This window comes from Cylas formicarius, unplaced genomic scaffold (genome assembly GCF_029955315.1).
Source record: "Cylas formicarius isolate icCylForm1 unplaced genomic scaffold, icCylForm1.1 PGA_scaffold_8__14_contigs__length_24414737, whole genome shotgun sequence".
Classification (NCBI taxonomy): domain Eukaryota; kingdom Metazoa; phylum Arthropoda; class Insecta; order Coleoptera; family Brentidae; genus Cylas; species Cylas formicarius.
The window spans coordinates 3,987,506-4,014,366 of NW_026844361.1; the positions used below are offsets into that span (position 1 = coordinate 3,987,506).

The 26,861-nt window shown below is 32.7% G+C and overlaps 1 protein-coding gene across 2 annotated transcripts in view; it reads left to right on the top strand.

Moving 5' to 3' along the window:
* The first annotated feature begins 9,134 nt into the window (after window positions 1-9,134).
* Window positions 9,135-26,861, top strand: part of LOC132706788 (testicular acid phosphatase homolog) — a 28,292-nt gene continuing 10,565 nt past the window's right edge. The window contains exons 1-3 of one of the 2 annotated variants that reach the window (XM_060678325.1): window positions 9,135-9,287; window positions 19,042-19,167; window positions 23,550-23,648. In XM_060678325.1, the coding sequence (XP_060534308.1) occupies window positions 9,270-9,287; window positions 19,042-19,167; window positions 23,550-23,648 (243 nt within the window). In that variant the 5' untranslated portion in view covers window positions 9,135-9,269. Of the gene's footprint in view, window positions 9,288-17,752; window positions 17,807-19,041; window positions 19,168-23,549; window positions 23,649-26,861 lie in introns of those variants that run through there. The other variant, XM_060678324.1, reaches the window with a different exon arrangement.

Consider the following 26,861-nt stretch of genomic DNA (forward strand, 5'->3'; position numbering starts at 1 on the left):
TTAACGAAGAAGTTGAGTTAAGAGAGGACAAACATCAAACGGGAAATAAAAAGATTGAACTGAAAGAATAGGAAACGAATTTTTTTTATTACATGGAAGGGAAAATATATCCTTCAATTTGCAGAACAAAATGTAAGTAGGTCTACAGTGCGTAAAAGTGTAGTAATTTATAAGTAATTTAAATAGCTGTCAAATAATTTATTCTAATATTCGTGATAAGGATATAATTTTTAAAGTTCTAACTTTAATGTGATGAAACCAGGAATCTTACTACACCAGAACTTCAACGTTTAGTTCTTTTGGAACAGTTGTCTTCAGGTTTGCAAAAGAATAATAATAATAATAATAATAATAGCACGAAAAGGAAAACAATACCAGGATAAGCGGCTGTCCAACTCTAATATTCGAAAAGATGTGACACATGCAGCAGTAGATAACTTCTCGGAACAAATATTTCGCATTTTTATGAATTTTGATGAATTTGATCATATTATTTATAGTTCAACAAAAGATAGGGCCTCTAAAAAATCTGTTATTTAAAAACATAGAGGCAATAAGTATTTCATTGAAATAACGTTGGGAAAAAACATAGTTTCTACCAGAATATTTGTCAACACACCACTGAAACACTGGGCCGCCAAATGTTTTATCTGTTAATGATTTACTTTACCAAAATTTACATTTCTCATTTCACGTGTTTTGATGATTTTTTAAATAGAACTTAGTAGTGTCCTTTTGGAATGTTTGAAAAAAAGCCAAACATTGTTTTCTGGATCTACCTTTGGTGAAAATTGGCCACTTCCATTCAAAAGAGCGGTGAAAATTTCCCCCTTCCTACTGGACTATATTTCAATAAATTGTTGTGTAATTCTGGGGAAGAGGGATTACGGACTGAAACTGGTAAGATTACTCTGCACACTGAACTTTTTGTTACGTTGTAGAGACCATAATGTCATCCCCAATTTTCTTAAAATATACCATCATGTCAAAACCTCGTCCGCTTATAAAATTCTTCGAAAATCTAGTTTCGCTCTACTTCGAGAAAGAATTCATCATACCCGTAAGGAAACAGACCTAATCAATAAGACTCTTCTGTCTCTGCATCTTGAAATTGCTTCCATCTTGTCTCCATCCCAGTTCGATACCCTTTCAAACACGATTCATGACAAAGCTTTAAATCTCTGTTTATCTTCTACCCAGAATCACATTCAGAAATTTGAAAAACTAACGTCAACATTAGGGATACCATCAAACTCTTCTCAACTACCAAACACTGTAATAAATGTATCATCGCACCAACTTTCGGAAACGGAAAAATCAGTTCATTCAAAACGTTCCAACCTTGTCCTTGCCCCACGTATTTTCTCATTTCAAATGTCAAGTCTACCCTAAACAAACTTCCATCTCAAACAGCTAATGAAATTCGATTTGAAACAGCAAAAATCCTTAAAAAATCAAAACCTCCTAAATCCCATAATGCAAAGTCTGAACGCATCGTCCTAAAATCTCTAAAATCCAATCCATCGTAATCCTAAAAGCAGATAAAGGAAATCCTACGGTGGTCACGAACACAAATGAATATCAACTTAAATAAGATCCTACGTCATCTATGAACGCATCCTCCTTATATTCAAAACATCACTGACCACATATCAAAAGTTCTAAAGAAATATAACGTCATTTACCACTTGTCTAAAAACCTTTCAACATCTTCAATCCGTCAAAGACAAAATTTCATTTGAGATGTCAGGAGTGTACAGCATTCCATGCATATGCGGCAAATAATACATTGGAGAGACCGGACTAAAAATATCAAAACTAAAATTCTTGCATGTAATCAATTCTTCTACAAACGAAAAATACGAGAGTCTATAGAAATCGCGACTCAGGTCTCTACCTAACACCAACTCCTCAAACAATATAAAAGCAGGTACAGAAAAGAATATAAGCAGGTTTCAGTCAAGCTCTGAAGAAGCCAACAGGATGATTAGCGAAACGTTAGCTAGTTCGAGTCAACAAAAACCGACGCAGGAGGAATCCAGAAGTTTTATAATGAGCATTACATTTTGATTCACTTAATTAGTACTGCCTTAAACCAAAACACGTCTTTTCTTAGCTGTCCTCTCTGGCGCAAAATTGCCTCACTACAATATACAATCTGTAACGCCTCATCACCATTTTCCAAAATAAGGAAATCTTCGCCGTTGAGTTGTTGTGCAAAATCATGCATAATAAAGCAGCTCAATACAAAAGATGCCACTTTTTCTGTTTTTACTTCGATTTTGTGTTGAAGTACAGGAAAACTCTGCTTCAGTTGATCAAAATGCATTTCTATTATAACACGGAAACTTTATCTATACATTTGATTTTCTTATTATAGCGTCCCTTACTTTTGCAACTGTTGACGAAACTGTTGTTTGGTGCACTCCTATATCCCGATCCACACTACATTAGCGTGTCCGGAGTCACCAATATAACAGAGAAAAATTCTCATTCTTCAGTAGCACTTATAGCAACACCTCTACTTTCAAACTGGCCTCTTAAAAAATTTCTTTCTTCTTTCTTGTTAAATCTATACAAAACTCATACATAATCAACATCTCGGCAGTCTTTCCGAACTCTATAGTATTTTCGTGCAGGAGTAATAAATTCGGTCATTACTTATGAAATCCAATTTACAACTGATTTGAGCATCCTAAGGAGGTAAATTAAAATTATTATTAAAAGGTACTCCTAAAAATAGTAGGTGCTCTGTGTTAAGTATATCTTTCAGTTTTTTGTTTATACCAAATTAACCGGCAAAACTAGCTCTCAACCCGAGTCACTGAACCCAGGATTAAAACACCCTACGTCTGATCTCCTCTCTGATAATTTCTACATGAGTCCGTAAGCAATCCCACACTTGCTACTGCTTACATTCAAAACATGACTATCATGTCAAAAGAAATATAACGTTAAAACCAGTTTACCACTTGTTCAAACATCCTCAACATCTCCGATACGTCAAAAATAAAATTCTGAATACCATATTGAAAAACCGACTATCAGCTATCATCATTGCAGATTTCTAACCAAAGAATTCGGAATTAGTTTCGCTATTCGCCCACAGGTCGCGGCACAAAGGAAATTAAATATTCATAACAAAACCCCGAATTTTCAGCAATCGTGTACAGAAGGCGCCATTGATTCGCAACCAAAGAAGTTTCGCTGCCCACGGATGGAAAAATGTGATGACACTATATTCCGGGATATCATCCGTTCGCTCGTTGAACTCCGACTGGAATCCTGCATCCGACTGGAATCCTGCAAATCTTGCATCCGACTGGAATCCTGCAGACGTTTCGCCAAAATCTCACTTGGCATCTTCAATGCTCGCGCTCCCAGTGTTCGAAGTGTTTTCGGAGCGCGAGCATTGAAGATGCCAAGTGAGATTTTGGCGAAACGTCTGCAGGATTCCAGTCGGATGCAAGATTTGCAGGATTCCAGTCGGATGCAGGATTCCAGTCGGAGTTCAACGAGCGAACGGATGATATCCCGGAATATAGTGTCATCATATATATATATATATATATATATATATATATATATATATATATATATATATATATATATATATATATATATATATATATATATATATATATACATAAACATGGTGTTTTCTTCTTCTTCTTCTTCATGTACCGTGTCCGTCATCGAATGTTGGTTATCTTTTGGCTCTAAATAAGGCTATACTTGACGTAAATTTCGAAGCCATGATATTTTTCTGTGATCTGGTCTTCTTCTTCCTTCTATCTTGCCCTGCATAATTAAGTGGAGATCATTACAGCGGATTCTGTCAACTCAGGTTACACGTAGCAATCTGCGGTAGGACTTGTAGCTTTTCAGCAGTATTTCCATAGAGCAAAGTCGAGAATATGTAGCATCTTGTAAACCTCAACCTAAGTTCGATGTGGAGGTTTCTGCTGCATAGTACTTTCTTCATACGGAAAAAAGCAGCTCTAGCTTTTTCTATACGAATTTTAATTTCTTGGCTATTGGCTTGTTGTTGTTAGAACCTAGGTAATAGATATAAGAAAGTGACTAACTGATACGAATTAAGGAAAAACCCGGGCAAGCTCTAAGAATGAAATATGGCCGAACAGGTCCGTACTTTGCTTAGAATTTAATTATTTGGGGTTTTGTTAGGAATGATACTAAACAATATTTATTTATTTATGTATGTATTTATGTTTAAATCTAAAATAAAATTACAAATTATTTTTATTACCTTCTTAAATTACTTAAAATTATTCACTATCACTATCAGTATCACTATCGCTATCATCGCCTGTTCTAATTATTATTTGTTCATTTGCAATATGGATATACGTTTGTTCTGCTTTTTCTACATGTTTAACAGAATTGGACTAACTTTGTGGAGTGATGTTAAAAACTTCGGTTTCTATAAGTTTGGGGACATTGGAGTTAACACGGGGAAAAACATTGTTACGACAAATGGTAGAGTTCAGTTGGTGCCAAACATGTTCAATGGGATTGAAAATACATTTTTTGCATAATTATCGCAGACGTATTCCTTTTGTAGGTTCAAGCTTTGTAGAACCTCAATTAATTGGTTTTTAGTATAATCTTCATGAAAATAAATGTCGTTATTATACATGTAGTTTTGGATTTTTGCTTTGGTGTCACATGAGGAAGGGATTTTAATCAACTGTCTACTATGATAACAATTACGCTATTAGGAGGTATGTTTGGAACTAGTTTGTTTTTAAACCAACTTTCAAATAAATCAGCGGTGGCGTCTTCATGGTAATCCAGAGAAGAATCTTTAATATTTTTCCCAGACAGAGAAACTCCATTTGGAATCCAACCATCTTTAGAGTTAGCATGCAAAATAGTTATCCTTTAACCTCTTTTTGATGGCGCGTTTGTTTTACACTTATCAGTTGAGTCAACCCCACCCGGGGTATCATCAGTGTCGAAGCAAGTTTCATCCAAGTAAATAATTGGCCATTGTTGTTCTCTGTAAATTCTAATATTTTCTAGATATTCCAGTCGCCATTTCCGAATTCTAAAAGATTCCATTAAAACTTTTCTTTTGTCAATTTTTGAAATCTAAAACCCACGTGTTGAATACACTTGCATAAGGTAGTTCTGCGACATTTAACACCGGTTTCATCTTTTTCAAGCCTCCTCATTAAGTTATCTAATGTAGGAACGCTTTGTTTCTCGTATAACTGGTAAATTTTGCGCCGTATTATATATTGATCACTTTCATCTACACTCGAGAGAATGTCAGCATCGCTTCTTTTTTTCCTTACAGTTGATGTTGGAATTTTCGTCAATGTGGCCGTTTCTTCTAAAGATGCTTGCTTGCTGGCACCACGTTCAATGAGAGTCAAATAAACATTGTTTATAACTTCCGTAGTCCCAACAGAATAGTGTTTTCTACATTTGGGCAGGAGCGCCTCCTGAGGTACACTAGACTCGCACATATTTCGCATAATTTACACGCGCTGTATTACACACGAAATAAGAATGATTACTAATAAACTTAAACTAAGTAGAATACCAAACCAAATAATATTAAACACAGGTAGGTATAAAATTATTTTCAGTTACGGACCACAATTTTACCTGAATTTAAATTTCGAAACTTTAGGTAATAATCTCGTTGGATCTCTGAACTAGAACTTGGATACAAAACAGTGCTTCTCTAGTTCCAAGGTTATTACAGAACCCTTGGATAATCCCATTCAAAAGCAATTGGTTACTTTCTTATGTCTATGAACAGACCATACGTAATATTGTCTACCTGCTCAAGCGGGACCCCATACGCTGTAATCACATACACGTCTACCGGTTATGTACTTACAATCATACATTTCGTCTTTGAGGTGTTCAGTTTTAGTCCATATTCGTTACTTACATTGGTGAGTCTAGCGCAAAGCATTTGTAGTTCTTCCGGAATATTGGCTAACAGAACAGTCAGCATATCTTAAATTATTGATGCTAACAACATTTATTTTAATCCCTCCATCGAATTCATCGAAAGCTTCCCTGAAGATGTACTCAGAGTACAGGTTTAAAAGCAATGGCGACATAATGCATCCCTGTCTTACATACCGCCGAATTGCCACGGAGTCCGAGATGTTTTGGTCAATACTAATGTTTGCTCGTTGATGCTCGTTAATTATTCGCATGTTCCTGTCACCAACACCTGCTTGCTGGAGGATTTCCATCAGTTTGTCGTGTCTGACCTTGTCGAAAGTCAATAAAGCACATATAAATGGGGTGGTTGACATCTTTGCATCTCTGAACTAGAACTTGGATACAAAACAGTACTTCTCTGGTTCCAAGGTTATTACAGAACCCAAATTGCGTTCTGCTAATTTGTTCCTCAATTTTGGTGTAGATTCCGTGATTAATTATTCGAAGCAAAATTTTCAGGACGTGACTCATTAAGCTAATTGTTCGGTGGTCAGAGCATTTCCCCGAGTTACCTTTTTTGGGAAGTGTCACAAAAGTTGATTGTAACCAATCAGTTGGTATGAATCCGGTTTCATATATTTTATTGAAGACACATAAAAGGGACTGTTTTCCTTTATTATCAAGAAGTTTCAGTATTTCTGAAAGTATTCCATCCGGTCCCATTGCTTTTTTATTTTTTGGCGATTTTATAGCCTTATTTAATTCGTCTAATGATATCGTAGGACCCGTTATACAATGTTGCATTTCATTTTCTGACCGGTCGTCACCAAACAGTTCTTCTATGTATTCCTCCCATGTTCTTAGTTTGTCTGTTATATTTATATTAGGATTGCCATTGTTGTCAACTAGTCTATGCGGTCTCTTAGTGTTTGTGCCTTTTACTTCTTTAATTTTCTTATGCAGATTGAATGCATCATGTTTCAACTGCAATTCCTCAATCTCCCTGCATCAGTTTTCGTACCATATTTTGCAGCTCGAATATTTATTCTGATTTCTTTATTGATGAGGTTGTATTTTTGTTGGTCTTGATTTTTATTGTGTAGAATAACAATAATAATAACAATTACAATACAAGGATGAAATTTCAAAACAGGTCCAAAAATTTGTTCTTGTCATAGTCATCGACTTCAAAAAGTCCATATATTTTGAAACAATTTACATCTGAACTACCAACACTGGATAGTAAAAAGGTCTGAGAAGACTGTAGATAAACACTAAAAATATACAGGGTCCAATATGTCACTGGGCGATTTTTGAACTATTCTTCAAAATAAATAGGGATGTTATTTTTTTTTATTTGAGGTGGACATTTCCAACAATGTAAATATGTCGAGATGTATTGTATGAATACTATGATAAATAAAAACATTAGAAAACATTACTAAATGTTAAAATACGTCACCAATAATATTAATAGACATTTTTGTGAAGAAAATTAAATATATATATTATCTTAGAAGAAAAAAAAGAAAAATTAAGCAATGAACTAAAACTTTACTGGAAGTTTTTTCTAGTTTTTATTTGTAATCGCCGACAATAGAACGTTGCTTTTTCCTCTCTTAAAATAATGTTTTGATTGATTAATTAGGCAAAGGATTAAGATCTTCCCATCTAGGAATTGCTTCGTTTCTTCAGTTTGATTTATTGACACATGAAAGTCCTTCATTATTGGATGTGAGGAAACCGTAGCAATCTATAGCAGTAACTTGTAGCAGAGACTGGTCAGGTTAAAATTGTCGCTTTTCACTGTGCACGGAGTATGAAGAGTAAATCTATTTTTAGAAAGTGAAGTAAAGTAAAATCATAGGTCAGAGCAGAAAATGTCACTCTTATTTTGAAGTCCGAGTATTATGAATTTGATAAAAAATGTAATTAATAACATACCAATTGAATGCTGGAAAAATTTCATTACAGCACATTATAAACATCGAGGACTCTTACATTTCTAAACAAAACAACGTAAATCCTATTATAATTAATCTCAATGACGACTCTGAGGGTGAAACAGAATTAGATTTAGACATTTTTGAATAAAAATGTAATTATGTAAACATATTCCTAGCTATGAATTAATAATAATAATAATAATAATAATAATAATAATATTGCCAAAAATTCCTTTTACATAAAAAATAATTTTATAGTAAAGAACCTATAGGGTCAAAATACTGCCCGTACATAGGTTGGCCATAACATAACTTACAACTATAACTTACAACTACTTAATATTGGTTGTGAATTGCACCTCGCCAATTATACACAAATATATTTTAAAAAATTAACTAAGGTGGTTTTTACTTGATGAAAATCCATTTATCAAAATAAATAAGAACTAAAAGTTCAAATTTGACATTTCACATTTGAAAAAGACACGGTGTTGTCGAAACACACGAATTGTCATGTCAAAATGTATAATTTCGTGAAAATTTGAACTTTTAGTTCTCATTTATTTTTTTAAATACATTTTACTTTTTATCATTTTACAAATTGAGAAAAACTTTTAGATATTTTCAATTTTATTGTTACATTTTATTTATTAGATTGTAACACTTCTAACGTTTTCCTTAACTTTTTTTTAAGTACTTTTTTGTCAACATTGAGATTTTTCAGTTCATTAGGTAATTCATTAAAATATTTTACTGCATAATACACATAGCTTCTTTGTCCAATAGTCAGTTGGTGTCGGGGCAAAATAATACTTTTATTACGAGTGTTCATTTGATTTTGTATATATTCATTTTTTAATTCACTATATTGATACACCACTGAATTTACCACAAAAGCTTATTTGATACAAAAAAAATGTTATTACCAGAACCTTTCACCGTCCGTCTTCTGTCCCACTTACTCCCAAGTAATACACTCGTGATCGTTAGTGACGGCTGTCTTGCATTGATCAGATAGACATTTAGTGCGGAACGACATCTGCAAGATGAACAATCTGTTTTATTCTGTCTGGCATTTTCGTACCGAGTATAATAATAAATTTATAAAAAAAAAAAAAACAAACACATAATGAAATAGAGAAACGCATGTATTAATTCCCGCCAGTGCGCAAAAATGACGTCGATTTTGCGGATTAAATCCGGTACACAGCAACCTGTAGAACAACCTACAGATAACGAAAGATTTGGGACATCCATTTTACGACCGCGAGATTATTGCCACACAAAAGCGACATCAACTATTTCAAACCGCGTTATTCCGTCCGTGAAAACGTTTCAAACGAGCCGGTCTTGAATGAACCGCTGCCATGTAATTGAAAACAATTATCGTTAATGGCAAATTTTGTAAAGGTAAGTTCTCGATATCTTTTGTAAAAATTAATTCCTTATCTATAATGAGCCTAACCGAACCGGTCGTCAAATTATTTTAAACATCCACTCGAAAATCCGCGCTCGAGCGGCATCGCTGCGACGTACACGGCATCGTCAAAAAACTAGTAACGCGTCATTCGTCTCAACGTCTCAATCTCATTCATTCTTGATTGTTTGTTTTCGACGCAGAAAAATTACGTTTTCTATAAAATTCCGTGGTTGCCTTGTTCGCAAATGCATTTTAAAGTTCATTCCCACAACACCACATTCTACAACATCTCGACGGTTTGCCAAAATTTCTCAGCTCTAGCCTCTAGGCTCAATCATACCGAACTTTCCACTGTATGTAATCTCCAAGAAAATGAAACTATTCCATGTTTACATGTTTTCTTTATAATCAGGTTAGAACTGACTTGTTTCATGCTATGAAGGTTTACTCTTTTCGTCCTTGAAGTTAATGTTCAGCCCACAAAATGAGCTCTTAACTTCACTGGAATTTCATCGAAACCTACTAGAAAAAGTGTAATTATATTTATTTATCCAAGAATCCTCCTTGGAGCTACCGTTCAATCCAAAACGTGAAATTTTAGGTTGATCTCTGCAGGTTCGATGAAGTTTCCGTAACATTAAGTGGTGAAAACGCTGACAGTTCCTCGAAATCTACTGATGAAGTTTCACTCCTTTCGCCCTTGGATTTACTGTTCAGCCCACAAAATGAGCGGTTATCTTCGCTGAAATTTCATCCACTTGTTTAGAGATGTGGAGTTCAAATAAGTGGTCATCTTCACTGGAATGCACTGGTAAAGTTTCACTCTTTTCGTCCTTGGAGTTGGGCCCACAAAATGAGCGGTTAACTTCACCGCAATTTCATCGAAACCTACTAGAAAAAGCGGAATTTTAATCATTTAGGCGCAATCCAAAACGTGAAGCCTTAGGTTGATCTCTGCAGGCTCGATGAATTTTCTGTAACAATAAGGGATGAAAATGCAATTGCAAATGCAAAATGCAATTTTATCTATTTGTTTAAAGATGTGGAGTTCAAATTAATAGTCATCTTCAAGAGAACATTATCGAAATCTACTGGTGAAGATTCACTATTTTCGTCGAACGAAACCCTGTAGAAAAAGCAGAATTTTACTTATTTGCCCAAGATTTGTCCTTGGAGCTACCATTCAATCCAAAAATTGAGATCTTAGGTTGATCTCTGCAGGTTCGATGCAGTTTCCGTTACATTAAGTGGTGAAAAAGCTGAAAGTTCCTCGAAATCTACTCGTGAAGATTCACTCTTTTCGTCCTTGAATTTGCTGTTCAGCCCACAAAATGAACGGTTATCTTTACTGAAACTTCATCCACTTGTTTAGAGATATGGAGTTCAAATAAGGGACCATCTTCACTGGAATGTTAACAAAAACTACTGGCGAATTTTCACTCTTTTCGTCCTTGGCGTTACTATTGAACCCACAAAATGAGCGGTTAACTTCATTGCAATTTCATCGAAATATACTAGCAAAAGCGGAATTTTAATCATTTACCTAAGAAGCCTCCTTGGAACTAATGTGCAATCCAAAACGTGAAGTCTTAGGTTGATCTCTGCAGGTTAGATGAAGTTTCTATAACAATAAGTGATGGAAAAGCTTTAATTTTATCGCAATCTACTTGGAAGAGTGAAGGTTCACGTTTTTCGTCTTTGGAGCCCACAAAATGAGCGGTTATCTTCATTACAATGTCATCTTTTTGTTTAAAGATGTGGAGTTCAAGTAAATAGTCATCTTCACTGAAATGTTATCAAAATCTACTTGTCAAGTTTCACTTTTTCCATCTTTGGAGTTACTGTTGGATCCACAAAATGAACGGTTATCTGCCCTGCAACTCCAACGGAACATACTAGAAGGAGCAGAATTTTACCCATTTGCCCAAGATTCGTCCTTGGAGCTACCGTTCAATCCAAAAATTGAGATCTTGGGTTGATCTCTACAGGTTGGATGCAATTTCCGTAACATTAAGTGGTGAAAAAGTTGTAATTTCACTGGTGAAGCTTCACTCTTTCCGTGCTTGGAGTTACTGATCAGTCCACAAAAACCTACTAGAAAAAGCAAAACATTACTCATTTACCCAAGAAGCCTCCTTGAAGCTTCCGTTTAATCCAAAATGTCGGGTCATAGGTTGATCTCTGCAGATTCAATGAAGTTTCCATAATATTAAGTTGTAAAAAAGCTCGAAATCTACTGGTGAAGTTTCACTCTTTTCGTCCTTGGATTTACTGTTCAGACCACAAAATGCGCGGTTATCTCCGCTGAAATTTCATCCACTTGTTCAAATATATGGAGTTCAAATAATGGGTCATCTTCACTGGAATGTTATCAAAATCTACTGGCGAAGTTTTACTCTGTTCGTCCTTGGAGTTACTGTTGACCCCACAAAATGAGCGGTTAACTTCACTGCAATTTCATCGAAACCTATTAGAAAAAGCGGAATTTTGGTCATTTACCAAGAATCCTAATAGGAGCTTCTGTTTAATCCAAAATGTTAGGTCTTAGGTTGGTCTCTGCAGTTTCAATGAAGTTTCCGTAAAGAAAAAGTGGTGAAAAAACAAAAATTTCATCGAAATCTACTAGGAAGAGTCGATTTTCACGCTATCTTCTTTATTTTCTAAAACTTAGATCTTTTCTCATTAATGAATAATTTTGTTTTGCCTTCCCAACGGTTTTCGGGAAAATTAGCAGTGACTTTGATTTTCTTATAAACGATCAACAACAAATAAAAATAAAAATAAAACATTTTTAAATCAATACCTGATAAGTAGAAAATGTACGTAAAATCATTAATATTGTAATAAAGATAGTTTTGTTTCTTTTAAACGAACCTTATCAATTTAACCACTCGACACACTAACATAAATCGTCATTTGGGTTTAATACGAGGACACAGAAAGCATTTTATAATTTAAAGTAAACTTTAAGTACTTGAAAATGTTCAAAAATAATAATGATAAATATTTATTACACGTAAAACAATAAATAACGCAATTTATCATAATATTTGTTTGGAAAATGGATAATTGTTAAAAATCGGCGTCAAACTTGCGTCACAATTAGCAACAATGGTGCAAAAGAGATCCCAGGATATTTTCCGCAATATTCTCCGTCTCAACTAACGCTTGGAATTAAAATTCTTACAAATGATCGCTGTAGCAAAACAATGAATTCCCGTAATTATAGGCTATTTCAGAAAAGTGGAGAGTGATAAAATGTGGAAATTCCATCCGCTCAATGTCGGTATCGATCATAGGCGTAGGTTATGGGTTTTGGATGGGAAAAGCATAACCGTAAGGAACTTTTACGATGAAATTGTTTTCGGCGAAGATACTCGAACAGTATAAAGAAGCATTGAAGGCAGCAGGAGAAAATCTTTCGAATCTAAATTTCGAGAAATAAAAATAATTTTAGTCTCCTGTTGTACTCCCGTGGCATTGTTTAGATGTTGTTGAGGTCTATTTTGGTGCAATGGTAGAAATCTAGCATGGAAAAGAATTAACTTTTACATATAGCAAATTTACACAAACATCGTTTTGTGAAATACGTCTTGTAGCAAAACACAACACGAAATTCGAAAGACCCTACGTTGCTGTTTGATCAAGTCATTAAGGAAGTGAATCCATAATATAATCAAAGACCATAAAATGTGAGATGTTCACTACCGATGAGTGGTTAAATATTTTTTGCAAAAATTGAAAACTAATTATAGTAGCTTCAAAAACAAATGTCAAATGTTCGAAATTAATTAATTAAAAATTAAATATTACCAAAATTTGAGTTTTTTTATTTTAATCTCATCAATCACTGGACCATGCGATGCGCACTATTTGCACAGGGCTTTTGAGTTATTTACTTAGGCCGAACAAGTAATAACAGGTCTATAACATATTCAAAAACTCTTGTTAGAGAATTTAGGTTTAAAACAATATTGAATAAACATTATTTAATTATGAAGGAGTTATAATGAGTTACTGTTTTTATTGTGTCCGTGTTATGAAGTTCTTATCAAATGGGAAAGTTTTTAATTATTAGCTTTACGAAAAAAAGTGCCTCTTCCTAAAAAGTCCTGCTTGGAAAAAAGATCAATGCGGGTATAAAAAATATCTCCCATATTTTAGCTTAGGAAAGAGATACCGAGATATAGTTTTCAGTGGTGTATTAGGCCCTCACTTGGCCATCTTCTGTTATAAGGAAGAGTGATATCGTTACAAATTTGTGTTTAAAGGAAACAACACGTATTTGCAATTATGTAGAAAAACGACCTCTAGTGGCCGCATTTACAATCGCCACATTTACAAAATCATTGAATTTTTTTTTAACCACACCAATTATTGACAAAATTGTTCGTATAACCGCCAACCACTTCCCGTAAAGAGATAAAGCAAAAAGTTTTTTACAAAAGCGACTCTACTTTGCCTCTGTCTTAAAATGGAAACTTTGAAATATTTTCGTCTTTTAAACCCGATACTTTTTGAAGAAAACATTCAAACTTACTTGGGCAAATTTATTTTCTCACCAAGAGGCCCTTTGTTTCGTTAATAATTAAAAATAGCTGATAATCCTTCATAATGGTTTTTGAAATTGAATACTATTTCTGTAAATCCCTGTCAGCCTAAAAATTTTTTTTTGCAGAATTTCACCTTAGCCCAAATATGATATAAGAAATATTGCCCAACGCTCAACAAAATTATATTTTATGCTTTAGTTTCTGTAATAATTCTATTCGATAATAACTAATTCAACCTCTTTTCGTATCCTTCCGGGACGCCTTTTTCAATGTTGGCAAACAGCCAAAACAAATCAGTGCCAAACAATGAAAGTGGTTCAAGTAATCGCTAGGTCACTCTGTACTCCCTGTGCATACCCAATGAGGTTTTCCTCTACACTTTTCGGAAATATACTTTCTTTTTCAATTCCAACCATCCAAACCAAATAATAAAACAGTAATAACCATTTCTGTTGAGTAACAAAAATTTGATAACAATTACCATTTCCAATTTTAAACAACTTAATTTATTTTTTTAAATCCTCAAGCTACTGTAATACCATTTACAAATCCTCTGGATTTTTGATGAGGCGAACTTGCAGACGTTTCGCCAATCATCCTTTTGCCTTCTTCAGAACTTCATCAACAACCGACGTAATTATATTTTGGTAACTATCCCCAACCGTTGAAAAGAGAATAATAAAGCAAGTAAATATATAATGTTTAAAATAATATAAATTACACTTTTTATTTTTAACAAAGAAGCACACCGAATTCCAATATAAGGAAAGATATATAGGCAACGTAAACGAAACAAAACATGGAATGATTTTTATTTATCTAAATTACATTTTTAACATTTACAAAGATTCACATGTTATTATTTGAGATTACTTTAGGTATTATTAAGTCGCAATTAAGATTATTAGGTCTGATTTTCTGTTGGTAAGAATATCTAAGACTGAGATATTATTATCAGTTTCTAATTCAACTGTAAAACGTATGTTAGGGTAAATAGGGTTTAAGTGGCAGAAAATATCGGGATTCTTGACAATGAGGCCAAATAACAGATGTTTCATCAATATAGCGTTTCCGTAATTTTGGTTCTTCTTAAGGCTAGGACAAATAAACTCATCTGCAATTGCTGAACATAATTACGAAACCGGACAACGAAAAATTCCAGAATCTATAAAAATCTATAAGTAACGAAACAATCTTAACCCCAACTGAAGTCGTTACCTTTCACCAATATGGAAATCAGTAATCCGAGACAATATTCATGTCCCTCCTTTAGCTTCGCCTCCATCAAACCATATATAAGCACGTACAGACTAGAATGCGAGCCAAGTTCAGTTAATGTCTGAAAAAGACTACAGGATGATTGGCGAAACATCAGTTAAGTTTGTTTTATAAACAACCAAGACTGGAGGAATCCAAAAGATTTGGAAGACTTTCTATGAAAAATTAAGGCAAATATTTGTATTTAGCTTTAATCCTAAATTTAAAATGTGTTCAATGTATTAATTTTTTGAACTAAATATCTAATTCACTACTCATTGACATTTTTGTGCAGAATTTGTTGACAAAGCTTGCGGATTCCGTTTCTCGTAATTTCTTTTGTGAGGTGTTCAATAATGCTCTATTTGGTATTTTTTTGAATTTGAGACCTACAAATCAATTGTTTTGTGGGTATGGTAGTTACTAAGCCCTATATCAATTAAATAGTTATTTTATAAAAAAATAATAAAATATAATATTTTTAAAGGTTACAAAAAACTGTAAATTTTACATCTTATTTTTAAACTTTAAACGGTTGAAATGTTTATTTTTTGAGAAGTGGTTTTGAAGCGAATCCTTGGAGTACTTTGCCCATACATTACACGTGGTTAAATTTTGCCATTCATTATTCAAGGAAAGTTCCGGACAGGGTCGAATAAGCGTCGATATTCGGAACACATTTCGAACTCCAACATTCAAACTTTTTCAAAAATGTGAACGTCAAAGGGCTTTTTTCTACTTCCTTGTGTAAAATACCTAATTATACACGGATCTAGAGTACGGAAAACGCCACGTCTCACGGATCCGAGCTCTTTCGGACATTTCCGGGATATTACCGCACGGGTTTGGAAGCAATCGGATGTTTTCGGAGATTTTACCTCGCGGCTTGAATTTTGATTTTGTCAATTCTGATGGTCATGTCAGTGAATGTATTCGTGTTGTTTTGTAAAAATGTACCCAAAAACGGTAGTAGAAAAAGTATAGTTCGGTAAATTTTTTAAGTCATTCGTTTATTAAACACTCGCTCCGCTCTTGCCAAATCAACTCGTGACTCAAATGCCGTTTACCACACTTGCATACAGATTTAACGGTTCGGAAAAAAAACGGAAAATTTGGAAAAAAACGGAAAATTTGACTTTTTTTAAATTAAATGCCAGACAGCTAAACGAGTTAATATATTATGATATAAATGTATATTGGTTCGTATAAGTTGCTTCAATAAAAAAAAACAAAAATTAAGATGCCTACTTTATTTAAAAAAAATAAATAAATAAAATAAGAACTCTTTTTGGTTAACAAGACATAAACTCTTAAATACATAATAAACAAAATAAATGTATACAAAAAAAAGAATAACTGACAACGCAAGCAAAATGCAAGTAAAAAAACGTCATTTCTGCAAAGCCAGTACACTTAAAGGGGTTTCATTGTCAAGGTCCGAGTCTTCGGAGAAAGAATCTGATTCTGATTCCGCAGCATCGCCGTCCTGGATATTCCCAATTAATTCGATATCCATTTCAGCCCGCTGCAAAAGCGGAACTGGCCTAGAATCGTAGGCAAATTTGTCATTTTCTTCTAAATTTAAGGTAATGAATTAAACAAGTTGAAGCAACAAGTTTTTGTACCTTATCTTGTGTCAGTCTATTTCTTTTTTTAGTATGAATAACACCATGCCAAGACCAGTTTCTTTCTGACGAAGCGGACGATGGAGGTCCATTTAAAATTCTGGAAGCAATTGGCATAAGTGGCTGCTTAGATTATAAAATGCATGCGTTGCTGTGAAAAAGCAATATCGAATGGCTTGCCTGCAGGGGTGGGGTGCAAGTGCTGTTGCCGTTTATTTTTTACTTATGTTTCGCGGAAATGTGTAGGGGATTCACCGGTAAGCAAGTTGTCAGTGTTGTTACACTGCACTTATTTTTTAAAATATGTTTGAAAATAATTGTATTGAATAATATTTAACACGTAACCCTCCCTGGATATTAAAATGCTTTTGGATTCAAAAATTCAATTTTTCCCAAATTTTCCGTTGTTTTCCAATTTTTCCGGGAAAAAACCCGGTTTTTTTCCGACAACCAATTTTTCCGGAAATTTAGAATCACTACACTTGCATAATATACCATTGAAAACAGGAAGAGCTTCTTTCATTCCCTATCCCATCTTGAAAATGCTGCAGATAAACATACCAGGTCATATTCTGCTTATGAAACAAAAATTTTAAATTTCATATCTTTATGACATCAATTAAAAAAAAAAATAGTGAAAACAATTTTATGGAAACACAAATTTAATTTTAAACCAAAATAATATACCAAAACTATTCATAAAAAAAGATTTCTATTCGGCAAGAAATGTTCAAAATGACTTCTCTTCATTGTCATAGATTTATAGACACGTTTTTTGAAAGACTGCCTGATTTTAAATAATAATTCTTCGTTTCTAAATGACTCAGCGGCATTTTCAACCCTGTACCATAACTCATCGCTAGTGCTAACTACTTTTTCATACACCCCCAAACACAAAAATCAATAGGATTGAAATCTGGACTTCTAGGTAACCAATCCACGACCAACGATATGGAAATTTTTAGGTAGTGTCCAATAAAAAGTGCGCCGGAGCGCCATCTTGCATGAAGATCATTGTTCTTCTTAACTTTGATCATGCAGACAATCGGCCAAATGAGTTTGCAAAAAATTGAGGTACGGCTCGTCGTTTAAATTAGTTGCTAGTAAGGGCGAAGTTTGAAAGGTATATCTTTTTTGTGTAAAAAAGGTCGAAGACGTGATATCTCTATTAAAAATCTGCATACACTAACGCGCAAAAATTATTCACGAAAATCGATTTCTCATGTCAAAAAACCATAATATACCATTGAAAACAGGAAGAACTTCTTTTATTCCCTATCCCAACCTGAAAATGCTGCAGATAAACATACCAGGTCATATTCTGCTTATGAAAGGTATTAGGACCGGCAGATAATGGGACTAGTGAGTTTTAGGAAAACTTGAAGGTTTCAGCTTCTGATTGTTAAGTGATACCCTGAATCTGATGCAAATATAAAAAATATATCTACGTTAAGTTAGGGCTCGGTGCTGTAGGATAATTCCTCGTCCTTGTGTGTTATCTATAAATTGCAAAAACGAGCCAAAAGAACTGTTGCTAACGTAATTATTGACAGCCATGGTTTATAAGCCTACGCATTATGCCATTGCCATGTGTTTGGTTGGATCAACAGCTGCTTCATATTCATAAAAATTCCGATAATCATAATAATTATCATAGTAGATTTGGCCATAATTTATTAAAACGTTCTAATTTATTTATGGTGTCTATCGACAATAGTCTTCATTTTGACTTGTATAATCTTCTGAGTGTCAATATAAGATCCTTAGATGAGATATGTTTTTTTAAAAAAGATTAATATTACCTACTATTTCACTGTTTCTTTACGGTTGAATTTAAAGATAAACTAAATACTACCAGAGATCAATACTTAGTTAAGTTTAATACTTTAATGTTCACAGCCAAATTTGTTTTAATTATGATCGATTGTTTGTCGGCGCGATATTTTCGTTGTGAATTTTCGGCTTTCTAGAATTACTCTTTGCAAAACGTAGTCAATAAAAAATTGCTGAAAATACTAGAATAAAACACAATAAAATCGAAAATCTAAAAATGACTAAAATATGCAAGAATGTAAGAAACTACAAGGGTAATACGAAAACTAAATTCATTAGCTTATTTTTATTTATTAGACTAGATCGGATTCTGGCAAAAAATAAAACTGAAAATCTGAAAGCAATTCGGCGATCTCGTATAATTTTTTTTGACGAGACCCCGTATAAACGCGGACGACCTTACCGCCATGCAACGCGATAGCTTTTCATTTTTTTTCCGCCACCAAAAATGCAATTCTAATATAATGCAATGTCAGATCCGAATAGGGACCAGGAGGCTCGCAATAATGGCGTGTCTAACAGTCGGACTTTTGAGCTTCGCGGGGTTAATATTCGCCGTCACAGTGTCCACCCGCGCCAAGGAACTGAAGATGGTCCACATCGTGAGTACGAAATTTTGGTATTTTTAGCTATGTTCCGTGTGCTAAAACCCCACAAAACTATCCAGGATGTACCTTAACCAATGGTACATAGCAAAATAGGAGATTTTTTAAGTAAACTTATTAAACGAAACTTACTTTAGGTCAAAAATATATATTTGTCAAGATACAGGGTGTCTAAATTTTGATTTTTTTAGTAATTCCTGAAATAATCGAGCTTTTTGCACAAAATTTGTCAAATCGGAGATTTTTGACATTGAGAAATCTATTTTCGTGAATAATTTTGGGGAAAATTGTAAAATTGTAACTTTTTTGCGCCTTAACATATGCAGATTTTTCATAAAGATATCACTTCTTACTAATTTTTTACACAAAAAATTTTAAATTTCATATCTTCATGACATCAATTAAAAAAAATAAAATAGTGAAAACAATTTTATGGAAACACAAATTTAATTTTAAACCAAAATTATTCATAAAAAAAGATTTCTATTCGGCAAGAAATGTTCAAAATGACTTCTCTTCATTGTCATGGATTTATAGACACGTTTTTTGAAAGACTGCCTGATTTTAAATAATAATTCTTCGTTTCTAAATGACTCAGCGGCATTTTCAACCCTGTACCATAACTCATCGCTAGTGCTAACTTCTTTTTCATACACCCCCAAACACAAAAATCAATATGATTGAAATCTGGACTTCTAGGTAACTAATCCACGACCAATGATATGGAACTTTTTAGGTAGTGTCCAATAAAAAGTGCGCCGGAGCGCCATCTTGCATGAAGATCATTGTTCTTCTTAACTCTGATCATGCAGACAATCGGCCAAATGAGTTTGCAAAAAATTGAGGCACGGCTCGTCGTTTAAATTAGTTGGTAGTAGGGGCGAAATTTGAAAGGTATATCTTTTTTGTGTAAAAAAGGTGGAAGACGTGATATCTCTATTAAAAATCTGCATACACTAACGCGCAAAAATTATTCACGAAAATCGATTTCTCATGTCAAAAAACCCCGGTTTTCCAAATTTTGTGCAAAAAGCTCGATAATTTCACGAATTAATAAAAATCAAAAATTAAATTACAACTTTGACACCTTCCATTTCGATGAATATCAACTTCTAGACTAAGGTAAGTTTCGTTAAATGGTAATATTTTTACCTAAAGGATCTCGTATTTTGCCATCTACCATTACTTATGGGACAGCATATTTATGTTCGAACAAGCAGCATTCTAATGATATATGGAATTATTTTCAAGGTTTAATTATATATTTTATCATAATAATCGGAAAATGCTGTACTAAATATGTTTTGAAATGAAATATGAGTAGAATGCTGTCAACCAGAATTGTCACGCGTCATTTGAGTATTAATAATTAACTACCGTTAGCTTGATTACGAGTAACATACAATAAATGATACGTAGAAATTATTATTTTTAAATAGCATTGAGGTAAACTGATGCCTGAATCTTTCAGTGAATTGACTACAGCAACAACTACTGTGTTTAATATAATTAAGAAATATGGCAAAACTGCCAGTATTGATGGTCTCGGTAGAATCTCAGTATGTTCAAAACTGATTCTCATTTAGTTAGAATAGCCAAGTTGAGAATAAGAAATACACTATTTACTGATGAAAGACAATTCTATTTTTAATCGCAGTCTCAACAATGATGCAAACACACTAGTAATACTATTAAGACAATAGTTATCTACAACCAAACTTAAATATTAAATTTATTCTATTAATTTTTAATTCATGTGGAGAAACACCGCTAGGCCTCGTTGACTACCTCAGCTAACATGACTACAAGATTTTCTCTAAGACTAAATACGTTTTTTTTAATCCCAATAATAGATTTTATAATTTCTTGTTCATTGCAAGGATCCAAAAATATTGAATATTATAATAAATGTCATTAAATTGACAGTTATTACAGTCAGTTTGTAATAGATTATCTATTTGCCGAAACTGCTGTCATAGACCAACAAATAACTGTAAAAATCTGAACATGTTTTGTTCTAATTTAATTGTGTTACATGGATTTTCATCAAGTAAAAGCCAACTCAGTTAATTTGCTAATTAGATAATCAATTTTCCTATTGTTCACAATTATATTCTATATTCTATACTATCTAAGTTATTTTAATTTTTCATTTACATCATGGTTACATCATTTTTTTCTAAGGTATTGATTTTTGAAAGTGTCTTTTGTATTTTTATTGACTTTATCTTTTCTGCGATGTTAAATACTAGTTTGTTATGGGCAAACAAAATATTGTCTTCAATCACTATGGGGAACAACATTTGAAGCTTGCTTTTTCGACTATTACGTTGTCTATAATAGTTCAACAGTTGGGGGTTACTCGGGTTGTATGATCAGGTTCTATAATATTTTTCTTCGTATCACACAACTTTGACTATCTAATATATTTATATTGAAGTCACCTACTGTGAGGTGTTTTTTATAACCTGGTAAACATATTCTCTAAAATATCCATAAACTGGTTGTAGTTGTAAGATAGCGGCTTGTATACGGTGCTAATTGTTAAATTGCCCACATATCCAACTTACTATGTCCTCAGGTTTTTATTTACAAAGCGCTTTAAGTTGTATAACTTTTTTAATATTAAGTTCCTAATCCTTCTTGTTTTATCCTGCATAAATGTAAGGTACGATATCCTTCAATTTAATAATAGAGCCATGAAAATCATTATTTACTACTAAGCATTGACTTTTATTCGCCATTTTATTTTTTATGCTTCATAAAGGTAACCAAAACTATCCAATTTGGTTTCACATTGAGTTTTATTTATTAAGTATGGTTTTAGAGGTTTCATTTTTTCTGAGAAAAATGTCTCCACTTTTATACTACAGATATTTATATTCTTTTTCTTTGTTGATCATTCTTGTCGCAGTATACAGGTTCTGGTTTGCATTTGTTAAATCGTGTTCAACATAAATTTTATGTTTTATTTATTTATTTTCTTTCGTACTTTTTTGCAATTATTAGCCGTTTTATCTTGATCTCCTTGTCTTGCAAAACGCAAGATTTTTCGATTTGTTTTGACCGATTTTATACACTGTACACTTTCCAGCAAGTATTTCTAGGAACTTCTAAACGTTATCCATCACTTCCTCCGCATTTTCATTTTCTTTATATGGGATACCCTGAATCATCAAATGTTTATCCAAGTCATTTTGCTATTTTTTGGTTAGTTGTTTTTGTATTTATTTCGTAATCAGTGAGTTGTTTTTTTGTTCCATGGAATCTAACTTCGCCATAATATCATCATTTGCACTTTATTTGTTTTGGGATTTTTTCCATTAATGCTATTCACACAATATTGACAGATTGGCTGAATTTACTATGGTTAGTACTCACAAGGGATGCTATAATAGAACTGTTTCAACTGTTTCATGTAGTCTAGCTTCGGCATAATATCATCATTTGCACTTTTTTTTGGGATTTTTTCCATTAATGCTATTTACACAATCTTGACAGATTGGCTAGATTTACTAACCCTATGGTTAACCCATAAGGGATGTTTAATAGAACTGTTTCAACAGGATATGGGGTTGTATGTCGGCAAAAGGACTGGCAAATTTACACTTTATTCAAGGCAAAGTAAACGCACGGAAATATTAAGAAATTCTTGAACATTCGTTTTTACCAAATTCAGCAAATTTATGTCCGTATCCTTCAACACGACGGAGCCTCATGACATAAATTTACCAAAAAATGGATGGAAGGAAATGACATTTAACCCTTGTCACATCCCCCTAGCCGGCTGGATCTTAATCCAAAGACAAAATGTGAGATAGTTTTACCCCTGAATTTTATGAAGCCCTAATTTGTACAATGCTGTTAGTCGAGCCAATGGCGACATTGCGCCTTATTAATTTTTATTTTAATTCGTTAAAAACCACTTGTTCGAATATTTAGTTGTTGGCATTTTTCGATTATCAAACAATTAACTAAATTGTAAACAACATAAAATATATATAAATAAGCTGTAAAGTAATTTTAAAAAATATGTCTTTTTACATTAAAACCCTATTCATGGATAGGACTTTTAGCAAACTTTTATGTATGTAAATTATAAATTAAAATAATATCTATAAATAAGTACCAGCTTTTATCTCGGATAAGCATAATATCAAGTCCCCACATAAAATAACTTATTGGTTGGTTAATAAACTAAATTACATTTGTTATTAGGGCTAGGTGTATCGTTGTTACATTGAGTTGTAAAACTTATCGGGTAATAACATTCATAAAAGTTACTTCAGAAATAGGTACTTAAGTACCTATACTCACACAACATTGGTTTGATCTTATATTAATTATTATTATTTTTTAAAAACATTTCCCTTTCTCAGATAATGAGGCACGGAATAAGAACTCCGGCGGATACCTACCCCAACGATCCGCACATTAACGACACCTTGTACCCCATCGGTTGGGGTCAAATTACAAACGTGAGTGTTTTATTTCTATATAACATGTTTTAGTTTATTTTATTTGCAGGTGATATAAATAGTAGTAAAAAGAAAAACCCGAAATTTATACTTATCAATATATAAACCTATACTGGGAAGTCAATATAACTCATTACGTTATTTCTGTATCAAGTCCTACATTATCCAATTGAAAATTATCATAAAAGCTCAAGAAAACTCAAGAATGCTTCAATAAATTGTTAAAAGTTTAAGAAAGTTGAAGTGGTGGTCAATAGACGGACGTTTACAGCTCAAAAGCTTTAGATATTAATCATAAGCAATCAACAGCAATGTAGGTCCAACTGATTTAAAATATCAAATATTTTAAAAAGCTTTTACTAGTACTTAATATATGAAACCATAACTAAACTAAGTTTACATATTTTCGTCGTTCTTTATCCTGAAAATCTTTCATCAGACATAATGTAAAGAAAATTGTTAGAAAAAAACATTTCTCTTTCAAGAATTTATTACAAAGTTAACACGACACAACATTTCTTTATTTTTCTAAATAAATACAGTAATATAAAACAACAAATTTTCTAACCAGTGTTTAATAGTTCTTTCGTTAATAAGACATAATTATTTTTAGTCATATCAATTTTCATATTTTAATTTGTTAAAAAAAAAATAGATTTTCAATATTTTTTAAGATTTCTGGAACCTTATGGTATATCTTCATGGCTTGCAGAAAGAGGTTATTTTGCACAGGAATAAACTGATATAGATACAGCTTTTCTTAGATTTATTTTTCTTTAATATTTTGTTTTAATTCCAATCCAATATTAAGCCTACCAAGATTAAGTTCATCATACCATCTGTCCTTGTTTGTTAATCCAACATAAATAGTTTCAAATTTTCTGAAGCACATAACCAATGTTAAAATTCGTTTTACTACATGCTTCCCCCAAAGGCAATAAATATCTGAAATATGAGAGCAAAAAGAAACTACATCATTATATTACATTATATATATATATTGAATATACTCGGATCAGATTAATTTATTAACGAATTCGAGTTCCAGGTACTTTATATGCCCAATCTCTTAAAATTTTTAATAATAAATTTGAATATTTAAATTTTGGATTTGTTTATTTCATGTTTAAATGCCATAAATTTTGGGTTTATTACAGTATAGTCAAATTAAGTACGTAAGATATTGTTACTCGAAAGGCGAACCAAAATATATTTTGTTTTAGTCAAAATTATTTAATTTAATCCCGATTCTTAACTCTATAGTTAAGCTGATAATGTTCCAAAGCTCGTCAAAAATTCCACACGGGTTTATTTAAATTATGCAATTTTCTCTTCTGGCGGCTTTTTGATACAAAGGAATGCATTTCAACACGAGTCATGTGAAGTGACACGATACATAAACACTGTTGCAAGCGTAAATAATATTTTTCGCTAGATATCCGGACGACCTTGTCAGGGGCTTCAAGGCCGCCTTAAGGTCGTAATAGGGCGAGGCATCATGCCTATTCTATGAATACTCGAGATTCAAGACAAAGTCCTTCCTATCGCGAGGCTAAGTAATAAAGATGACCGACCAAACTCAACTTTAATAATTTTGGACGCTTTTACATTGTATCTCAATTATTTTTAAAGACTGTGCTACTTTTTTGTGAAATTAAGGATGACGTCAACAAAATTATCATGACCCTCTTGGTTTTTGAGATGCAGGGTGAAATCCAAAACTATTGAAGAGTTTAAAAAATGTTCATATAGGATTTTTCCGTAGAAGCCAGTGGCGTAGTTTGTTTTTTAATTACTCTAACCGTTTTATAGTTGTGAAGAAAACATTTTTTTTTTAAATAAAACACAATGTACATTATTTTTGACATTAATTGGAGAACATTTAAGCTTTTCAGAAATATATATTAGTATAAAGTAGCTTTGACAATTAAGATCAAAATGATTTTTTTTTAGTTTTTACTTTATTTGTAGCTGTAGACCATAGAAAATCAATTAAATCAACTAAAAATCTAAGCAGTTATACTATACAAGAGACACCTTACTTAATTTCGAAAAAACAAGATGGAAATATATTTTTTTAAATAATAATGTTTCATTATTATGATAAGTGTTATGTTTTTATAATGCAAAGTAGATAGTTAGCTATGACTCGTCTATTAAAAACAAAAAAGCAAATTTGTCAAAAACTCAGAAGTCTGTCAGTTTTTAATTATATTTTTATTACCTATCCATTTGTTATTTCTGTGTTTATTTCATTTTAATTAAATTTCTATAATAATGACAGTGTATGAAAAATCTGAAAAATATGATATGTTGGTATGTTTCATACAATGCATTGAAAATGCCCAAGAGGCTTCGGAATTATATTACCTCTGGTAAGGTGTCCAAAGGCAGATAGTCAGTATAATTTTTATATAATAAAAATGCGTTTTGTTTATATTAGATATCTAGGGAGACGACAATCCTTTCCAGATAGTTTTGCTTGTCTGAAAATAAATTTAGTTAGGCACGGATCTTTTATTCTACCTCGTCCTAAAGGAAGTCTTACAGCACATAGGTACCTAGACATTCTTGAGGAATTCATTCGAGAATTACTCCAAGATATTCCCAGCAAGATGGTGCCTGAAGTCATCACTCTGGACTTAAGACCATTTTAGATAAATGGATAGGTACCAACGAACCTGTAAGATGGCCTCCACGATCTCCGAATCCTTCAATTTTAGATTTCTTTTTATGGGGATATATGCAAAATAAAGTACATAAAACACTGCTGTAGCAGAAGTTCGAGGGGCAAATTCTACGAAGGAGAACAATAATTCTTTTAAATGCTTTTAAAAAAATGTGCGAGTTTTGCATTCGAGAAAATGTTCTCCAATTTGAACGACAGTTTTAGGTATAACATTATGATAATATTGTTTATATATAATGTTATTTCGTATTAATTAAAGTAAACATATTTAAATAATTGAGTTTTAAACTATTGAGTTTCTTGTATGTCAATAATTGTTTACTAGGATATAGTTTTTAATGGATTAATCATGGCCTACCGCTAGAAGTATAGGAAAATATTAAAAATAAATAAATTTTGAACTTAATTTTCAAAACAACTTTATATTAATATATGTTTTTCAAAAGCTTAAATGATTTTCAATTAATGTAAAAATAATATGCAGGCTGTTCCATTAAAAACATGGGCTCTATAGATAAAATGCT